Source organism: Crocodylus siamensis, chromosome 6 (assembly GCF_052110815.1).
Source record: "Crocodylus siamensis isolate JL-2025a chromosome 6, ASM5211081v1, whole genome shotgun sequence".
NCBI lineage: Eukaryota > Metazoa > Chordata > Crocodylia > Crocodylidae > Crocodylus > Crocodylus siamensis.
The window spans coordinates 89,261,786-89,279,567 of NC_143400.1; the positions used below are offsets into that span (position 1 = coordinate 89,261,786).

Here is a 17,782-nt window from a genome sequence, read left to right on the forward strand (position 1 = left end):
GCAGCAGTAGGGGAAGAGCTGTTCCCTCCTTTGGCAGCAGCCTGCTGGCCCTCTCCCGAGGAACGCGAGCGCAGTGTCTCAGTTTGCACGCACACAGCCAAGCAACTGGAGGAAAGGGAACGCAGTTGCTAAGTGACACAGCTGCAGTGCAGCATAGCTGGGGAAGCTAACTTTCCCTTCCCCGGCTTGCCAGAGTGCAAGCAGGTAGCAGATGCGTGCCTTTCCTTCAAGCAAAAATAGCATTGCTTACAGCAGTGAAGAGGACTAGGAGACTTGCCTAAAGCTAGAGCCAGAAGCCCAACTCAGGCTGAGTGTAGTGGCCCTCCGGGCTGCTCTCGGGGGATTTCTTAAGCACAGCTTTATGCTCAGCACGAGAGGTACTGGCTCGTCCAGTGAAGTCAGAAGGGGCAGAAAAACATTTACAGGTTTCTTCCCCTGCCCCACATAATAAAAGGAGCAGGCATCCAGAAGCACAAGGGAGGCCACTGGAAATCTCCCCTAGGTCGGCCAGTAGCTACTCGCCGTGCACCACGCCCCCAACACTTCTGCTTTGAGAAGGGTCTCAAATAAGTGCACGCGCACACCAGGCCATCTGGTTAAAAGCACTTGTTTATTGGTTACAATATCAACTCATGGCAACATCTTCCACTGAGCCACTGTACAAATACAAAGAAAAGATCCATTGTGGAAAAAAAGCTATAAACAGAGTTCATAGCAAGTGATTTTTTTCACAGGGAAGTCTTTATACAACAGCACTGTTAAAGAACAAATGGCACAAGTCCCTGTTTTTTTAATTAGCTTAAATAAAAGCTTTAAGACTGTTTCTGAATACATACACAACCCAGAGGCAGTGCAGAATCACTTCATAATTGGTAACATGACTGAAGTTTTCCATCAAAGTAATCAGCAACAAGTGAAAGGAAAATAAAAACCTTTAGATGAGAAATGCTGGATTTGAGTTAAAAGACAAACTAAAGAGTCAAGCATGTTTAGAAGCGGTTAGTTTTGGACTCCTTTGGATGTCATATGTAGTACAAGTGTTTAGATGCTATTTTTTTTTTAAAGGAGAAACACAAAGAGAGCACCATCGTGTAAGTAAAACAAAGGCTTGAAATACCTAAGACTATTCCACTGAATTCCATATTAGTCAAAACCTAAACATACTGTGTGGTATAAGAATGTCAGGCACATGTAATCTGTTATCAGTTATATCAATTAGTAACACTGTTCACACATTTACCATAACAACACTGCATTAACATTCTGCATGTATTTTACATAACCAGCAATTGGATAAAAAGGCTTGTGGTGCCTCTGAAGTGTAGGAAGTAGTTTGACCAGCATGCACGCCAGATTACTGTATACAAAGTGCACCATCAACCCATGCTTAATTACTTTTACAGGAAACGCTATCTCAAAATCTGTCATTCTGCTACACAACCATTTATACCAACTATTTGAATGAACCATTACCTATTCTCACCAACATTTTAAAGCACAGCACTAAACCTAGTGGAGGTGACAGCATCCTCGAAGAGGACAGACTAAGCACTCTTGGAATGTTTTCACGACTACCGTCTTGGTTCCACCCTGAAGTGAAGTGAACCTCATCTGCGGGACAAGTGGCTACACCAGCTGACCGCTTCCAACCCCTACGTTACAGGGAGCGCACAAGGACGAGCAGGTATGCAAACCCTGCACTGCCAAGTCAGGGTCAACCCCTCCCCTCAAAGGAAAGCCAGTCCGACCTGCTTCTCTACTCCAAATGAGACACTGAACCAGACACTTGAGCATCTGCAGGTCAGGAAGGCAGATGGTAATGAGGTTACGGAAAAGAAAAAAAAAAAAAACGGTCTGCAGACATGGAGGCAGGCGCACACGTGCTCTACACATGATCTAGGTGATCTACATGAGCACGATGCCACTGAGAAGCTATTGGTGCTTTCCAGAATCTCAGTCCTGCTCTTACTCCTGCTAGAAAAAGTGACAGAGTCCTACTGTACCTGGGAAGATGCCCAGCTTGGAGGCTTGCTTGCTCCAGATCCTCCAAAAGAAAGCAAATCAACATTAAGACATGCTGACAGGAAGCTCTGCCTGAACTAATGCAGTCTATAATTAGGAGAGGCTCCAGCCAATTACATTTTCCCAAGGCCGTTTCATGTCAAATTTGCTTAAGAAATAGATTCTGTGTTAGAACAGAGACTGGGGAAAAAGTTACGTTGGTACCAACTGCAAGTGCTTGGTACAATGATCATAACTAGTTTAGCACTAAGCAATAACGAGGGAAGCCTAGTATATTTTTGGAACCACATTAAATTATCTGGAATTAGGACAGTTCTGTAACCTGGAGGTCAACTTTTTAGGGCAGTTTAATGCATACCCCCTAGTGCTGTAAAACTTGTTACCTCTATTAAACTCGTTCACTGTGCCAGTGAACAGTTAGAAACTACACTAACCTGTGCCCCTGAGCTTATATTAAGCACAGGCATGCATCAGCATAGTTACCAATCCCCACAAGACATTTCCTTTGAAATGCAAGAGTTGGGGGAAAGCTTTCAAGTGAAACCTGCAAAGGGTGGCTTTCATGTCCTCACAGCAGAAGATGAGACTTGGTGCTCATTTAACCCTTAAGCTGCATCCATCTGAGCAAGCAGGCCATCTAAACGCTCACCCAGAGCCAGAATTTTCTGTAACAGCCGATTTAGGCCATTGCTTCATCTTCACTTAATGTGTGCTAAGGGCTTTTTACAACTAAAAAACAACAGGGATTATACACCAGGAACTCAGGAGCGGCCACCACGCTGGTGCAGTAAGCCAAAGCTTTGTGCCAGTTCCCAGCAGGAGTTAAATATTGTTTCCAGACAGACGCTCCCCTGCTGACGTGCCAGTCCAGAAACAAGCATGAGAGTGACACCGGGTGTGCAGCATGAGCAATGTCTGCGTACGCTGAACCGCACGAAGGGGGCAAGATTTGCAATACCCTTTGAAAGGGGCTTTGGAGTAAATCCTACTACCGCCTATTATTTCAAGAGCTGCTGAAGCCAAGAGAAGGGCTGCCAAACAGCTGGAGTGACGTTCCTTGCAAGAAGGGTGGCATAAAGCCCGGACTTGGGTACCAGGTTGTTTGAAGGTTTAAACAGAACAAAGCTACCACTTGAGGGGTTTTGAATTTTTATAACTACTAAGATAATTTATATCAGATTGCAAACACAACACACGGCTTTGCCACAGGATGCTGACTAGACAAATTGCTTCTATATAGACCTTTATATGGGAAATTTTTGTTATTATTATTATTTAAATACGCTTTCCTGCCAAAGCTCACTAACAGATTCTCAGAGCGATTCACTCACAGGACCTGCAAATCTAAAAAAAAAAAAAAAAAAAAAATCAAGTGCGCCATTTAAAAACTAAAGCAAGTGTTCTGCCTGATCTCAAAGAGCTGCTGTCTTGGACAGGACACGAATAGTTAATGCAAACAACTCAAAAAACAAAATGCCAAGGAGCTCCTGTGATGCACAATAGATCGGGATTTTGGTCCTACACCACAGTCTACCTGTAATAAAGCGTATACTTCTCCAGCACGAGATGTGCTTTTTTAACCGATACTGAATTTACTGCAGTTGGCACGTGTATTGGCACCTTCACCATCGTAAACATGGCAAGTTTACAGGCACAGTCTGGAAGTACTGACGTTAGGATTACAAGTGGTAGAAACTTGACAAACAGTGGTCTCAGCAACAATCTGATTTTTATACTACAAAAAGCCGGGCACTTATGTTCACAAACTGACCCCAGGATGTTCAGACGCATCACGACTTCGGGGGGGGGCAGCAGGTTAACATTAGCCTTCGATTTGATAATCTGTTTGAATACGCATCATTGAACATAAACACTTAAGAGAAGCCAACAGAAACAATCCCCCTTTTCCCCAAGACCCCGTGTCCTTTCACGTCCTAATCTGATTTCCTACAGCACATCCATCACAAGCATGGTCGCACTGCCAGCACCAAAGCGTTAAGTGGTTTCCATGGGAGTTTCATGAGGGTATGAATGGTCACAGCCCGAAGCAGCACGGTCATTCTTACTAGCTCAAATATTCTCACTCAGGACATACGTTTCATATTATGAGGTAAACTGCATCTAAGTGTAGGTCAAGTATGAAAGGAAGTTGCAATTACTGCGTCAGTCTGCAAAATCGTGGCATCTAATAAGCCTACACGGAGATCGCTGCAGCTGTAAATGAGCTAGCAGGATTTTAAAAGTTGAGCACAATTATTGACAAGGATCACAGAAGTTACTGGTTCATTGTAAATAATGTGGTTGCATCGTTTAGGCCTTGCTACACATATGCGCAGCCAGCGTGTTCTGTGGTGGCATGGCAGGGCTACCCTCGAACCTTGCGGCTGTACACTGTGCCATGAACACCTACGTGTCCCAAAGGCCCTTTTGGAAGTTTCAGAGAAATCCTCCTGGGTCTGTTTGTAACTGAACAGCAGGTTTTGAGAACAGGCTTTCACGTTCCTCCAATCTACGCAGTGAAATCCAGGCTGTGCAACCTCAGTAGTGCAAGCTAGCTGGACTCTCCTGGGTCAGTGTCATGGTGTTTACAACCACACTGTCAAAAGGAAAAGCACTTGGCCACTTACTAGAAGCAAAGCAGGTCACTTGGCTTATGTGCCGAGTTCTACATGAAAGAACTTACATGAGAAGCTGCGGAAAGGAAGCTCATACTCCTGGCACCAGGCTTTCAAATCCTTCTTCTAAATGTGCCTAGTGGAATTTAACTCGTTGGTGCGTGGAGGCCATGACTACTGATGGATGGACCAAGAACTACTCGCAAGGAGGACTAACCTCCATGCTTGCTTTACATAGGCAAACAGGTCAAAGAGTGAATGAGTAAGGCGCTAGGTATTACCAAGGAGTCTTCAGGGCCTTTTTTAAAAAAAAAAAAAAAAAAGTCAAATGCCTTCCATTATAAAAACACACACATACCATTGGCTTCACTTTATCTACAGTAAATTCACAAAAACGTTTAAAACAGCAATCTAGTTCATCCACTACAAAACTCAGAAGTGACATCTCAGGTTAAATGCAAAGCTATAAATGTAGTTCCTTAAAAAAATGCAAACGTATTTCTTTACATACAGACAAATGTTACATGATTGGCTGCTATAATGTGTATATTCTGTTATGTACAAAAAAAGTACAGAATTGGCAGACTTTGAGCACAAGCAGAAATTCTTCAAGGGCAATCTAACCAAACCACCAAAACCAAAAAGCCTGGCTCTTAGTTTCTCAGTCACCATGATTATATGTGCTGGCCCCTTTTAAAAAGTCAGTGATTTCTCCCCCTCCCCAATTTCTTCACTTGATTTTTTTTTCTAGTTTACAGAAAGCCTTTTTGTGTAATAATCAGTGAATAGAAAAACTTCACCTGCAAATACAAGGTAGAAATGTTATTTCACAGCTATAGGCTGCAGCATTGATCTCTCCAGGTCTCAGTGGAGAATGTACGTGTTTGTCCCCCAGTTAATTCCAGATTCTGAGAAAACTGTCCCAAGACCCTGTAGCTACAGCCATGCCATCATCAGTAACACCTAAACAGCTGACACGGTTGTCATGACCAGCAAGGACACCTGGAAAAGAAAGGGAGGGGTGTTAATGTACAAAACCCGAACAGCTTCAGCTGTTATTCTTTAGCTTTATGTTCAGGACACTAAAAAAGAGACTGTTACTTAGGGTCTGTATTCGGAATAGCTGCCATATGAATCCTCAAACCTAAAATTTAAGGTATTTTGCCTCCTTTTCTTCTACCCCACATTTCTCCACGTTCTCCTCTGTCTCTCTCCAGCTCCTTCAACACCATAGCCCGTTCTCAGCCATCCAAAACTCAGTCCAAGCCACCAGCCACGTTTTGACATCATTTGTACTATTCGTTCATGGTTCCTTTCCTTGACTCCTGGAAATTTCCAGATTTCTCAAGCTTACCCAAACTTAACTCTCCTCCAATCCCACTTGCACCTCTCTCCCCTCCTAGAGGTATTTCTGTGCTTCCCTTGTGTCAAAATCCTGAGCTACGTGCTCCTTTGCCAATCCACATTTTCCAACTCATCCCCCTGCCCTGCAGAACTACACATTTCCCTGTGCCAGCTTTCCACAGGCCTCGTACTTACCACAGAAACATGAACTTATTAAGCAGATGTGAAATGGAATAAGGAGAGAAAAGTGTCCCAAAAGGTATCAGGAAACCTAGGGTTCTATTGCAAAAAGGTTTCATTTTGAGGTGTAGCACTTCTGTTAGCTTTTTCCTTGAATGCACTGGGCTGGTTACTGAAAAGAGGACCACCTATAACAGGTGCAGCTATAAATGAGCTCAAAAGGAGCGTTATAACACCACGTTGCTGGGTTTTTGGTTGTAGCCATGTTGGTTTAAGGAACAGGTAGGAAAGGTTTTTTGAGTAGATGTGATATCTTTTACTAGACCAACTGAGTAGTTGGTGGTCTCATAAAAGCTATCATATCTACCCAGAGAACCTTGCCCACCACCATAAAACCATACATTTAAGTGAAGCAACTGTTTTGCTAGGCAACGTCTATGCCAAGACCATCACTAACAAAGGCACCGGTGGTACCGACACAATGCACCTTACAGACCCTTCACTGCTACCCAGCTTGAAGACAGAGTTCAGATTTCAACTTTCTGATGTTGGGTAAATGAAATTGAAAGGGAAACAATTCAGCCTTACTGTAACAGTGCTGACTACCAGGAAGGTAAAGTCTACATAAGAAACAGAAAGACCTGCAACAGTCTGCAGGCATGTTTACCTACCTGCTCTCTCCCCCTTTAAAGTATCCCACACGTTGCAGTTGAAATCATCATAACCTGCTAGCAAAAGGCGGCCACTTTTTGAGAAGGCTACAGAAGTGATTCCACAGATGATGTTGTCATGAGAATACATCATTAACTCCTGGTCTGCACGCAGGTCAAAAAGTCGACAAGTGGCATCATCAGACCCAGTAGCAAATGCATGCCCATTGGGAAAGAACTAGAACAAGAATGGAGAGCCATCAGTTTGACACCAGAAAAGCACACTGCTTGTGTATTGTTACACACACACACACGCACGCACACACTTTCTTACTGGAATCAATCAGATAACGGCCTAATAATTCATGAAAACAGAATGCAGATTTTAAAGATGAGGGAAATACTCCACTGAAAACAACTGTATTTAACAGTTCTAGATCTACAGGTGCAGTCAAAAAACTTTGACCAGCCACTGATTGCCTTTGCAATATTCTGCAGATAGAGGGAACCAACTCATGCCCATAAAATGGAGTGGAAGGCAGCTGTCTTCGGTTTTTTAGCAGTCTAGGGAGACAACTTGTCCACGTACAGGTTTCCCTCGCTTTATGCTGTACGTGCGTTCCTGGAAAAGGGTGTATAACTCCAAGTCACATAAAGGGAACCCACTTTACAATGTAACAAACAGGGATATGTTCTAAGACCTCAACCATACCGACTCCCAGAGCCATTTCTACCACTTTCACAAGACGATTTTGGTACTCGCCAACAGCGGACAGTACACACAAGCACAGGGTGGGGGTGAATGTTTAGTTGGTGTGAAGAGAGGGTGGTGAAGGGTCTTCAGCGTCAGACCCCACATCACTGGTAGGACGTATTAGGCAGGGTAACATTCACAGGAGATAAGCTAGTGGGACGTTTAAAAGCCATAATGGGGACAGCAACTACAGAAACGTGTCGCAGACAACAAGCGAGGAGCACAGATCCACACAGGAGACTATGTTTTGGTGCATATCACTCCCACAATGCACTGCACAAAGCAGCTGACCGCAGGTTTCCACCACACTGATTGCACAAAAGTGAATTTACCTCGCATACAACACATTTTTGGTATAAAAAGGGTCACTGCATAAGAGCGAATTCGCACATACAGAACCCACATAAAGCAAGGGAAACCTGTACATAATGTTTCATCTTGAGCTGACCAGCCAAGTTGCTTTGAACATGATATTACTGCAATTTTACACTTTAGGCTCCAAGATCCACAAGTCCTAAAGAAAATCCAGTGCATGAGAACCACACTTCCAAAAACAGGACCAAGAAATGCACAACATACTGATTCAGCTGCAAATGTACAGCCTGCAGTTCTCCACAAACCATGCTATTGGTATTCTGTAGGTTTGCATTTGCAATGGATTATAAAGCACATACAATTACAGTTTAGCTTTTGTTACCTCCTTATCAGAATTTGTATCCTGTGGATCAAAACATAGAGGAAATGCAACCCAGTTTACTGAAAGCTGAGAAAAGGGCACCCAGCATGTGAGGGTGGTAGCAGCAATTAGCAGGAAAACCAAGATTAAACAAGAATATTACAGGATTATCTCTAGACCCATGTCAGCACATTACAGTCTGGGTATACTAATTACACCAAAAAACTAGACTGTAGGTGGTTAGATGCACTTTGATCTTAGTTATCAAGTCTATCATATTCTAAGAAGCTACATTTATCATCTGGGGGCTGAATGCAGTAAAAGCCTCCATCCTGTTCAATTGTTGAAAGCTAAACTGCTAAAGCTGAAAATGCACAGGAACCCTTATTTCCTCTCTCTCCATTTAGAAAAACAAGGCTCACTTACACAAACTGCGTTAATGTCGGACACGTGCCCCGTAAAAGACTGCCTGCACATCCCATCTCGAATATCCCAAAGCTTGGAAGAGGCATCACAGGCACCGGAAACAAAAGTCCTCATGTCTGGACTTAGGGACAGACTCATGACATCACCAGTGTGCCCTGTGAATGTGGTCGTCTGTTGACCAGTTTCAATATCCCATAGAGCACTGTAAGTACAAACAAGAGTGTTAGGCCAATGTCTTGCATTCTCTACTAGCTTAGCTTTAAAATGACCAAAGTGCTTAAATATCAGACCCCTGCCTCCAAAACTCACCAGGTGGTATCTCCTGAGCTTGTGACGATTTGGTTGTCATCTAGAAAACGACAGCAAGACAGGTATCCTGGAACGGAAACAAGGTGATGTTAATTTAACACCTCACTGCAGCAACAGAAGTGACCCCAAAACCTTCCTGTTATTTACACCAACACTGGGTATAGTACTACATGACAGGAAACTTCTGCTGCATTTTAAACATTAAAATGCTCAGTCGTCTAGCGTCAGAAGTACTGCTCCACTCCTGCACGCAGGGAGCTACCAACACCATCTCCACTAAAACCGAGCAAGCATGCAACTCAGTTTTAAAGATGAGTCAAAACAAGCTCATAATATAAAAAAATCATACTTCAAAAGGGATCCAAACAGAGAGGTCATTAAACTATATTCCATTTGGTGAACCAGTAGGACTGTGTTCACTTTAGGACACGCTGTGAACTGTGCAGGCTTAGAACTGCTTTACTTAGCCTGAAAAGAAAAAACAAAAAACCGAAATGCAGCTAACCTGTGTGCCCTGGCAACTCTCTGCTCACTCTCACGTTGCCCTCTCTGGTTTTCAAATTGTATATGGAGCAGATGTTGTCCAATCCACCACAGGCGACGTAATTGCCAGAAGGTGCATACGCACAAGTCATTACCCAGGAAGATCTCAAGGGAATGGCATGCATCTTTAGACAAACAAGGCGTGTTAGAAACACTTCAGATTTTGGGCAACCGCATTCCAAAAGAGCCATCTTTGCCCACCTACTGATTTCAGTTATCTGCAATTTTGCTTTAGCACTGGAGACAAAGTTTGCTAAAAAAAAAATGCATGTATATACACACATATGGGGAGAAAGAATCTGATTTTAAGAAACACTCACATTTTTATTGCAAATCCTTGCTTAAATTAAAGGATGGACAAGCACCACCCCCCCATTGGTGTGTGCTAGCTGAGAACAAGATCTTTTTTGTAATTTTTTAACGTATGAATATTTTGTAGTGTGTGAAACTGCTTTTACATTGTATGCTAAGGCTCTGTTAGCCACATTCCTCTTCCCAGTTTTGCTTCCATGAACCAGATGCTCAAATGATGTAAAATGCAACCATGCCAATTTACATCAGCAGAGGATCTGCCCATCCCACACACACAGCTCTGGGCCTGCCTTGTCTCCACACCCCCTACTACTTTCTCCAGTCCAAGGAGCGTGCTTATCTTGTACAGTCAAATCCAAATAACAGCACTTCCATGTCGCACATCAGCTAATCAGCTTTCACCATCAGTGGGTGACTTCCAGACATGATAATGCAAACCCCACCAAATCTCCCACACCACCAGACATTTTCACAAGCCACTTACCATCAGCAGCTTAAGTGATTTCCGCTGGATAAATTTACCCCTTTATATCGCAATTATCAGTGAATGACCCAAGGTCCAACCAGTTAGCAGACAATTATTGGCAAATAATGTGCCCTGCTAAAGTGCGTGCGTGCCAATATAAGAACAGCAAAAACATGGTTTCTTTGCAGCTGTTACATCGGCTTGTCGGGCGCTTGTTCAGCGCCTGGGAATTCAAGGACCCACCAGAGCCAAAGTGCTCCTTGGCTTGCCTAGGGCTTTAGTGCTACCTGCACTATTTATCCTGTAGTCAATTTGGAAAAAGTGCAGAACTTCTTGGCACATGTAGTGTGATCTATGGGGTGTGCCTGGGACGCTTTTGGGAAAAATCAAACACTAAAGAAAAGGTTCAGAGCGAGTGAAGCACATATGCAGGGCCACTGGGAGGGGGCCTAGAAGGGCTTAACCTCCTCTAACTTGTATGTGTGGGGTGACAAAGCTGAAGGAAGGGAAGGCTAGTCAGCATATCATTCTTTAACATGGCATCATTATTATGATTTCTTTATTAAGAAAAAAGTAACATCTCTGATAGATGTTACACAAGCTCACAAAAGGGTATAAGTTACAGCCTCTCCAAATTCAGACCCATGGTGCCACCTTTGGGAAGCGATCGGAGCATGAATAAGGGCCACCTGGTGTACAACTGCAGTTACTGTCAACCCTGTTTAAGATCACAGACTTGTCAGTCCTGCATGCGTGACGTTCCCAGCATTTGACTGTAATACATTCCCACTGCCACTTTGCAAACGCTGTGGTTGACTGCTCCTGCAACAGATTTATGCTGTTGCTTCTGTCAAATTACATTAGCCATGTGAACAGATGAAGAACAAGAATAAGGCATTAATTAGAATTCAGAAAGATTCAATTCTCCCACTCAGAGACAAGCTTTACGGCAAGGATCAGGAGAGCTGCTTTCCCTCCAAAAGACCCTGGGAGTCAGACACCACTCGTCTAGGGCTTTGTTAACATAGGTTATAAGGAATATTCTGTTTTAATCCATGAGTAAAAGCTCTACATAAAAGGTATTCTACCCAAGCTAAAAATGCATTTGGAGTTAGAAACAGAGGCTAAGTGCAGACATTCATAGAGGTTAGGGGGAGGTTAGACTGAGTTAAAAATAGCCAGCTGATCTAAGGTAAGTCCGGATGGAGAGAGGAGGGCCTAGGGAGGGGGAGCTGCAGGGATCGGGAGTAGCAGCAGGGATCCACAGGAGTGACTGGGGGGAATCTAGGGGGCAGGCAGGATTCATGTGGGGTTCCTGGGGTCCAGGATGGTTTGACGGGATCAGGGGGATTCACAAGGTCTGTCAGGGGAGTCTTGGGGGAAACCAAGGGGCTGTTTTTAACCCCCTCCCCAAATTCCCTCCGGCAAACATAGTCCTACCCCCTTTTGCCCCTTCCCCTACTGATACTTACTTCCTTGGCTTCTGGCAGCAGCAAACACTGATAAAACCAGCACCCAGACCAGCTTGCAGGATGGAGAGTACAGGGGCTGGCTGGTCGGTCTATGGCAAGGGTCCAGGGGCTTAAAAATGGCCTGGTGCCAGAGGGACAGGTAGGAAAAGTGCAGCTCTGGGGCTGGGGCCAGCAGCTGGGCTTTCCCAGCCTGGGGCCGTGCAGGTAACTGTCCTGAAGTTTGATTCACCAGTCTAACCTAGACTGATTAAGTATGAGTGTACATCAATCCACGTCTACCTTAGACAGGGTTCCACCATTTTTAGACAGGTCTGTGTGCATATAACTTCTGTACTGTTCTGGGGTTTAGACTGATTACCGATCACTGAGACAGGGTCTAAGTGTAAGGTCTGCCCCTGGGTGAACTAAGTGAGATCTGGCGGCCATTTTTAACCCAATCTAACCACACCCTAGCCCCCAAAATGTCTGCACTTAGTGAGAAAGAGAATCAAAGCAAATTAGTTACATCTTCAATCCAAATAAATGACAAGTATTTTACGAACAGAAGGAAGAAACAGATATAAAAATCAAAGGAGAGACAAGAAAATAAATCCCACCACCTCTATAGGCCCAGATTACCATAGGGATTATAAACAACTCTACCTTATTTGTTGTATAACTATCCCAAATAATTAATTTTCCATCTTGGGAAGCGCTGACTAGTAGCCTAAAGATAACCACAAAACAGAGAATGACGTTAATTCCTTGCATCCTACTAAATTTCAAAATAGACACAAGCCATACATGAATACAACTCAGAATAGGCTTTCCATTTTCTGCTTCTTTCTATTTTTAAATCTTTTTAGGGCCAATATATCCTTGAACAGCTGCAAAGAACAATATGTTGCAGGATGAAGAACATTACCTGCATCCATGGGCACACAGTCACTATTGAAACAGGCTATAATAACTGATTTCAAACTAGAACGCCCATGTGTTTGAATGGAGGATATCAGTTATTTAGAAAAAAATTCACACTTTTAAGGGATGTTCCAGAATTATCTTTTCGCTCCATCGGAACTAATGAACAAACAACAGTCTTCTTGATTTAGTCTTTTTTTTGTTACTGTTGGGAATTCTTGAAAGTTTTTATTAAATATTGTTCAAAACATTTTCAAAATGAGCTAATACACCAAGTTATCAGTACACTTCACTCTCATCTGGATAACTTGCCAATTTTTTTTAATGAATTCCTTAGTCATAATCAGCATCAACACTGGAACAGCTATAACTACATAGCAGGATGTATTTCTTATTGTTGCTTACAAGACAATGTGCTTCCTAGGAACTTAAATGTGTTGTCTTATGGCTTTATTAATGCTCTGTTAACATACATTTACAGTAAATCTTAAAAACATATTAAGTTACATTATTTCCCTTTGAGGTTCAGAGACTGCAATATAAATAATTCCAAAAAGCTAAGTGGTATCAAATTTGAAAAAACCCCAAAAATTCTCCAACAGCCTTACAATGTCCTTATAAGAGAAGTTATATTCTCATTACTCATATAGTTAAAATTAGCTCAAAGAAAAAGGCAGTATAAAGTATGGAAATGTTTCTCAAACCATGATCCATGTTCTTAGGGCAGGCGGAAGCGTGATTAGGCTTCAGAGCTGGGTCTATTTTCTGATATTAACCTACAACATTTTCAGGAGTTAAAAGATGCCCTCGATCTCTGACTTCAAGTATCAATTGTACAAACCTTGAATCAGATCCCCAGTGCATAGCATAGATTTTAGCTAAGTGACCTCTCAGCGTACGCCTTGTTCGCATTTGGATTCGCCCCACTGAGTCCAGACTTGTGGTGATCTGCACAGGCAAACAAAACTTACTGATTATTCTGCATCTCAGAGATGGTCAAAAGTGCAAGCAACACTTTGAACACTTCTAGAACCCAAGTATCCTGCATCAGTAGGCTTCAGATGTACAACAGCAACGTTAGTAAAGCGCAGGGCAATCCCACAAAAATTAGGTCACATGACATTCTAAACAAACCAAGGGGTCTTCCAAAATTCACGGTAACAGTAAAAGCAGAGTTAATAACTGCTACTGTAAAGCTGCAGACACTCTTTGAAGACAATTTGTCTAGACATTCTGTATGAACTTGATTTTTACGTTGCCAAAATTGACAAACACTTAAGCAATAGCCACAGAAGAAAATCATTCAATATTTGTTGCAGTGTATTTTGGTTGCAATTGAAAAAAAACTTAAAACTGGACTTTAATTAAGAATAACTTCAGTTTCCAAATATAACAAATTGTTTACACCCAGGGATCCAGGAACAGTTTTCTAACAGCCGAAGTGGTGGGATAGAACTACGAAATTATGTAGTTTTATTTTAAAACTTTAAACAAGTAGCATTAGTATATAAACTGAGAAAGCTAAGTACTTGTAAACTGTTTGTCCCTATAGGAGATAGGGTCTGAGAGCCAGTTGATATCAGTACAGAGGTCTTCATAAATCTCTCTCGTAATTAAAGCTAGAAATTTTGTAATTTCAGTAGCACACTAAGTACCATACTTCTAGAGAACCGCTACACTGATTCTGTCCAGCCACAGTCAGCTATAATCATGCAAGAATCCTATGACTACATGCATGCAACTTCTACATATACAGAGCTAATGACATACCTGAGCAAGAGTTGTGTCACTACATGCTTTTCTGGCATCCTAAAACAGAGGGGAAAAAAACAGTTACTCTCAATCTAGAACATAATTACACTGAACATAACCTGAAAACATTTATCAACCAAAGTCCTTCTAAATCGAGACTGAAAATCTGATAGGAATTAAAAAAAAAAAAAATATGCAAGGTCAATAGTCTCTGATCTTAGTTTAAGAGTGAAACCAATACTTAACTAGCTGAAATAGGTAAGGATCTTTACAATTTTAAGTCATTAAAAAGAAGCTAGAGTCCCCTTAACTGAATCTCCCTCTGAACTGGTGAATGTTACATTGAGCCCTATGCAATTTTAAATCATTCACTTAAAGGGCTTTTTTTATTATTCAGGAAAATCAGACACATTATGGGGTAAGAGTAGAAAAACAGAGGAGGAAGCATGCAACTAAGGCCTGAATGAAGAAATCTTACCATCACCTTTAACAGAAGAGGAGGAGGATACAGCATGCTCCACCTGAAAAAACCCCCCAAAACTGGCAGAGGACCGAGGGAGAGAAGCTGAGACATGCCGTAAACCGAATGCTTTAACAGCTGAGCTCTCCTAATTCTACTTCCCAGAGCTGTATTTGCAGCTCAATTTTACTCTCTTCAAGATGAGGGAAGAAGCAGAAGTAGTTGAATCTCTTGGTTTCTTTCTTCCTCCCTACTTTTAGGAGAAGGGCACTGAATTTAGCAGGAGAGCTAGAGACACAAAATCCCATTTATTATCACTGCTAAGTAAGAAACGAGCAGGGGTGGTCAGTGCTGCGCGTGAAACAAGACAAAAGGGAAGACACTGACTATTTACATTACACTTGCTCAGCTTGCTTGTCCAAGGAAGCAATTCTTAATCCTTTCATTATGATCATCTTACTTGTGGCAGGAAGTGGTGCTGCAGGAACTTCTTCCTGGCTACTCCAATTTGGTACATGTGATTTCCTCTTTGACACAGCTGTTCCCACCCAACTGGCAAATTAACATAAGCTACAGATGTTTGAACAGTAGCATCCTGTCTGCAGTCTGCTGCCTTTGCTGCCTAAACAAGGAAGATCTGTTCCTAGAATCAGGACAGGGTCAGTATCCTCAACCCTTAGTTTATCTGTATTTTTAAATTTAGATTTTTACTGGCAAGGCTAGCAACAGCAGCTCTTAAGGTTGCCTAATGCTTTCTATTCAAAGACCCCATTCTCAGTTCACTTCACTGACTTTCAACTGTATGGGCTGACTTTTTCCATGTCAGATGTTGGCCCCTTCAGAATTATTTTGGAAAGTTTTAGCCAAACAGTTCAGCCATTTACAAGAATAAGACAAAACTACATTATTCCCATATTCAATTCTGGCTACCTTTCTCTTTGAAAAAGTGTAGCATCTGCATGGTTGTAGAACAAGGACTTGAAATATGTCAGGTACTAGGAATGTGCTACAAAAATTCATTCAAATCAAATTTGGGTATGTTGGACTTTTGAAAATTTGCAGTTTTTATATGCTCAGCAGATATTTTAGATTTTGGCAACTACACTTTCCACAGCTTCTGGCTACACCAGGCCTGCTACTACTGCCCAGAGCCAAGTAGGATTTCCCTGCACCTGCAGCTTTGACTGTGGGCCATACCAGGTGCAAGTGACACCTCTCATCTTGCTGCTCCAGACAACATAAAAAAAGAAAGCTGCCCTGTTCAAGTGAATGGGGGACAAAAGGGCAGCCCAGCTTCACGATGGATGGCGACAGGTGGGGCACATACACAAGAAGAGTAGCCTGGGACAGGGAACCAGATGAGGTAGACAGGAGGCTGGTGGAGGAAGAGGGAAACAGGAACTAAGCATTTGGGGGCAAGGAGAATGGCAGAGACTAAGACTGGCTGGCAAGTCGACCTGGGATAAGAGCCAACAGGTTGACGCAGAGAGGCAGACTGACTAGGACCCAGACGGAAGGAAGAAAGGAGGATGGAGGGGAGAAACTGAAACCAAACTGCACAGCAGGGTAGAACAGAGCATAGGCTTGTAGCTATGGGGGAGAACTTAACTGGCTGAGCACAGGTAACAGGAAAAGGTTTCCTCTGCCCTTGATTGAGGAGGAAAACAGCACAACTGGACAAGGAGTCTGAGGAGGAAGCCAAGGATTAGAAACATTTGGTGGGATCAGAGGCTGCAAGTAACTGATTGGATAGAGAAAATAAGAATACAAGGGGGGATGAACAGGACGTTGAATGGTTGGCAAAGAGAAAGGAACAAGTGGCCAAGGGAGGGTACATGATTAGAACACGGACTGGTTAAAAGACAGAACAGAAAGGGTCACACCTGGAAGAACAGGCAAAAGTTTGCACTCACTACAGAACAGTCCCCATAGTGTGCGGATGGAACCCAGCACGCCAAGCCTCACCGCTTCCCGTCTCTGCTGTCAGTGAAACCACAAGCAAGGAGCCCCTCTCACCTGAACACTGACCCAGAAATGAACTATTACGTTATCACTTACTCTGAGAGCCAAAAGGCACAATTTTTTGCTGATAGATTCAAAGGTTCCAGCCATGCTTGCATCCTTCAGCATGTTCAAATTGCAACTGCGTGGGCACTTTTTATGCTCTCCTTTCTTAACTTTATAGTGCAGAGTTTGCAACTTTAATGTTCGCTTGATGCAAGTGTGGTGTGTAATTTCTTGGGCTTTTACATCAAACTGAAAATATTCGTTGTGTGGTTGTTAAGATGATGCCACATGATGAGTATTTTTTCAGTTTAATATAAAAGCCCAAGAAATTATTAATTTATTTTCACAAACACCTGTGAGAGTTAAGGTGGTATCATCATCATCCTACATCCCCACAAAGGGAACACAAACACTAAAATAAGGGTCACAAGTCCACTAATTTGGGATGACGAATCAGTCACCTAGGACTGAATTTCTGAGCAAACTTTGCACTGTATACAATTTGATCAGCTAACCACTGCTGTTAATAAAATTCAGCCGCAGATACAAGTGCTCAACCAAGGGGTCAAGCCAAACATTTAAAAAATAAGAAATCTACATTTAGGGACCACCTGACAACAGGTGGTTTATGCAAATACCTAGTTTCCCACAGGTACTCTATGATGGAAGCACAGACAGAACCCAACTGTCTCGAGCAACTTCTTAGACAGCTGCTTTAAACTGAAACCAGCCTTTTAACCTTCCTGTTATTCCTGCCTAATTCCCTGCACAAGAAAGGAACCAGCACTCCCCAACCTTGATTCACCGTCCAGAACACATCCATCTTGTGCACTGAATAAGGCAATGGCCCTACAGGAAAAAAAAAAACAGGTGCTCACATGCTTAAAGACTAAA

At 42.7% G+C, this 17,782-nt stretch overlaps 1 protein-coding gene across 1 annotated transcript in view; it reads right to left on the minus strand.

The window, feature by feature from the left end:
• Nucleotides 1–591: 591 nt before the first annotated feature.
• The window catches only part of GNB4 (G protein subunit beta 4), a 53,280-nt gene continuing 36,089 nt past the window's right edge, over nucleotides 592–17,782 (minus strand). The window contains exons 3-10 of the mRNA XM_090051451.1: nucleotides 14,440–14,478; nucleotides 13,511–13,617; nucleotides 12,412–12,475; nucleotides 9,482–9,644; nucleotides 8,977–9,043; nucleotides 8,668–8,869; nucleotides 6,833–7,049; nucleotides 592–5,639 (exon numbers count right to left, since the gene is read on the minus strand). Coding sequence (XP_089907577.1) covers nucleotides 5,533–5,639; nucleotides 6,833–7,049; nucleotides 8,668–8,869; nucleotides 8,977–9,043; nucleotides 9,482–9,644; nucleotides 12,412–12,475; nucleotides 13,511–13,617; nucleotides 14,440–14,478 — 966 coding nt within the window. The 3' untranslated portion in view covers nucleotides 592–5,532. The remainder of the gene's footprint in view (nucleotides 5,640–6,832; nucleotides 7,050–8,667; nucleotides 8,870–8,976; nucleotides 9,044–9,481; nucleotides 9,645–12,411; nucleotides 12,476–13,510; nucleotides 13,618–14,439; nucleotides 14,479–17,782) is intronic.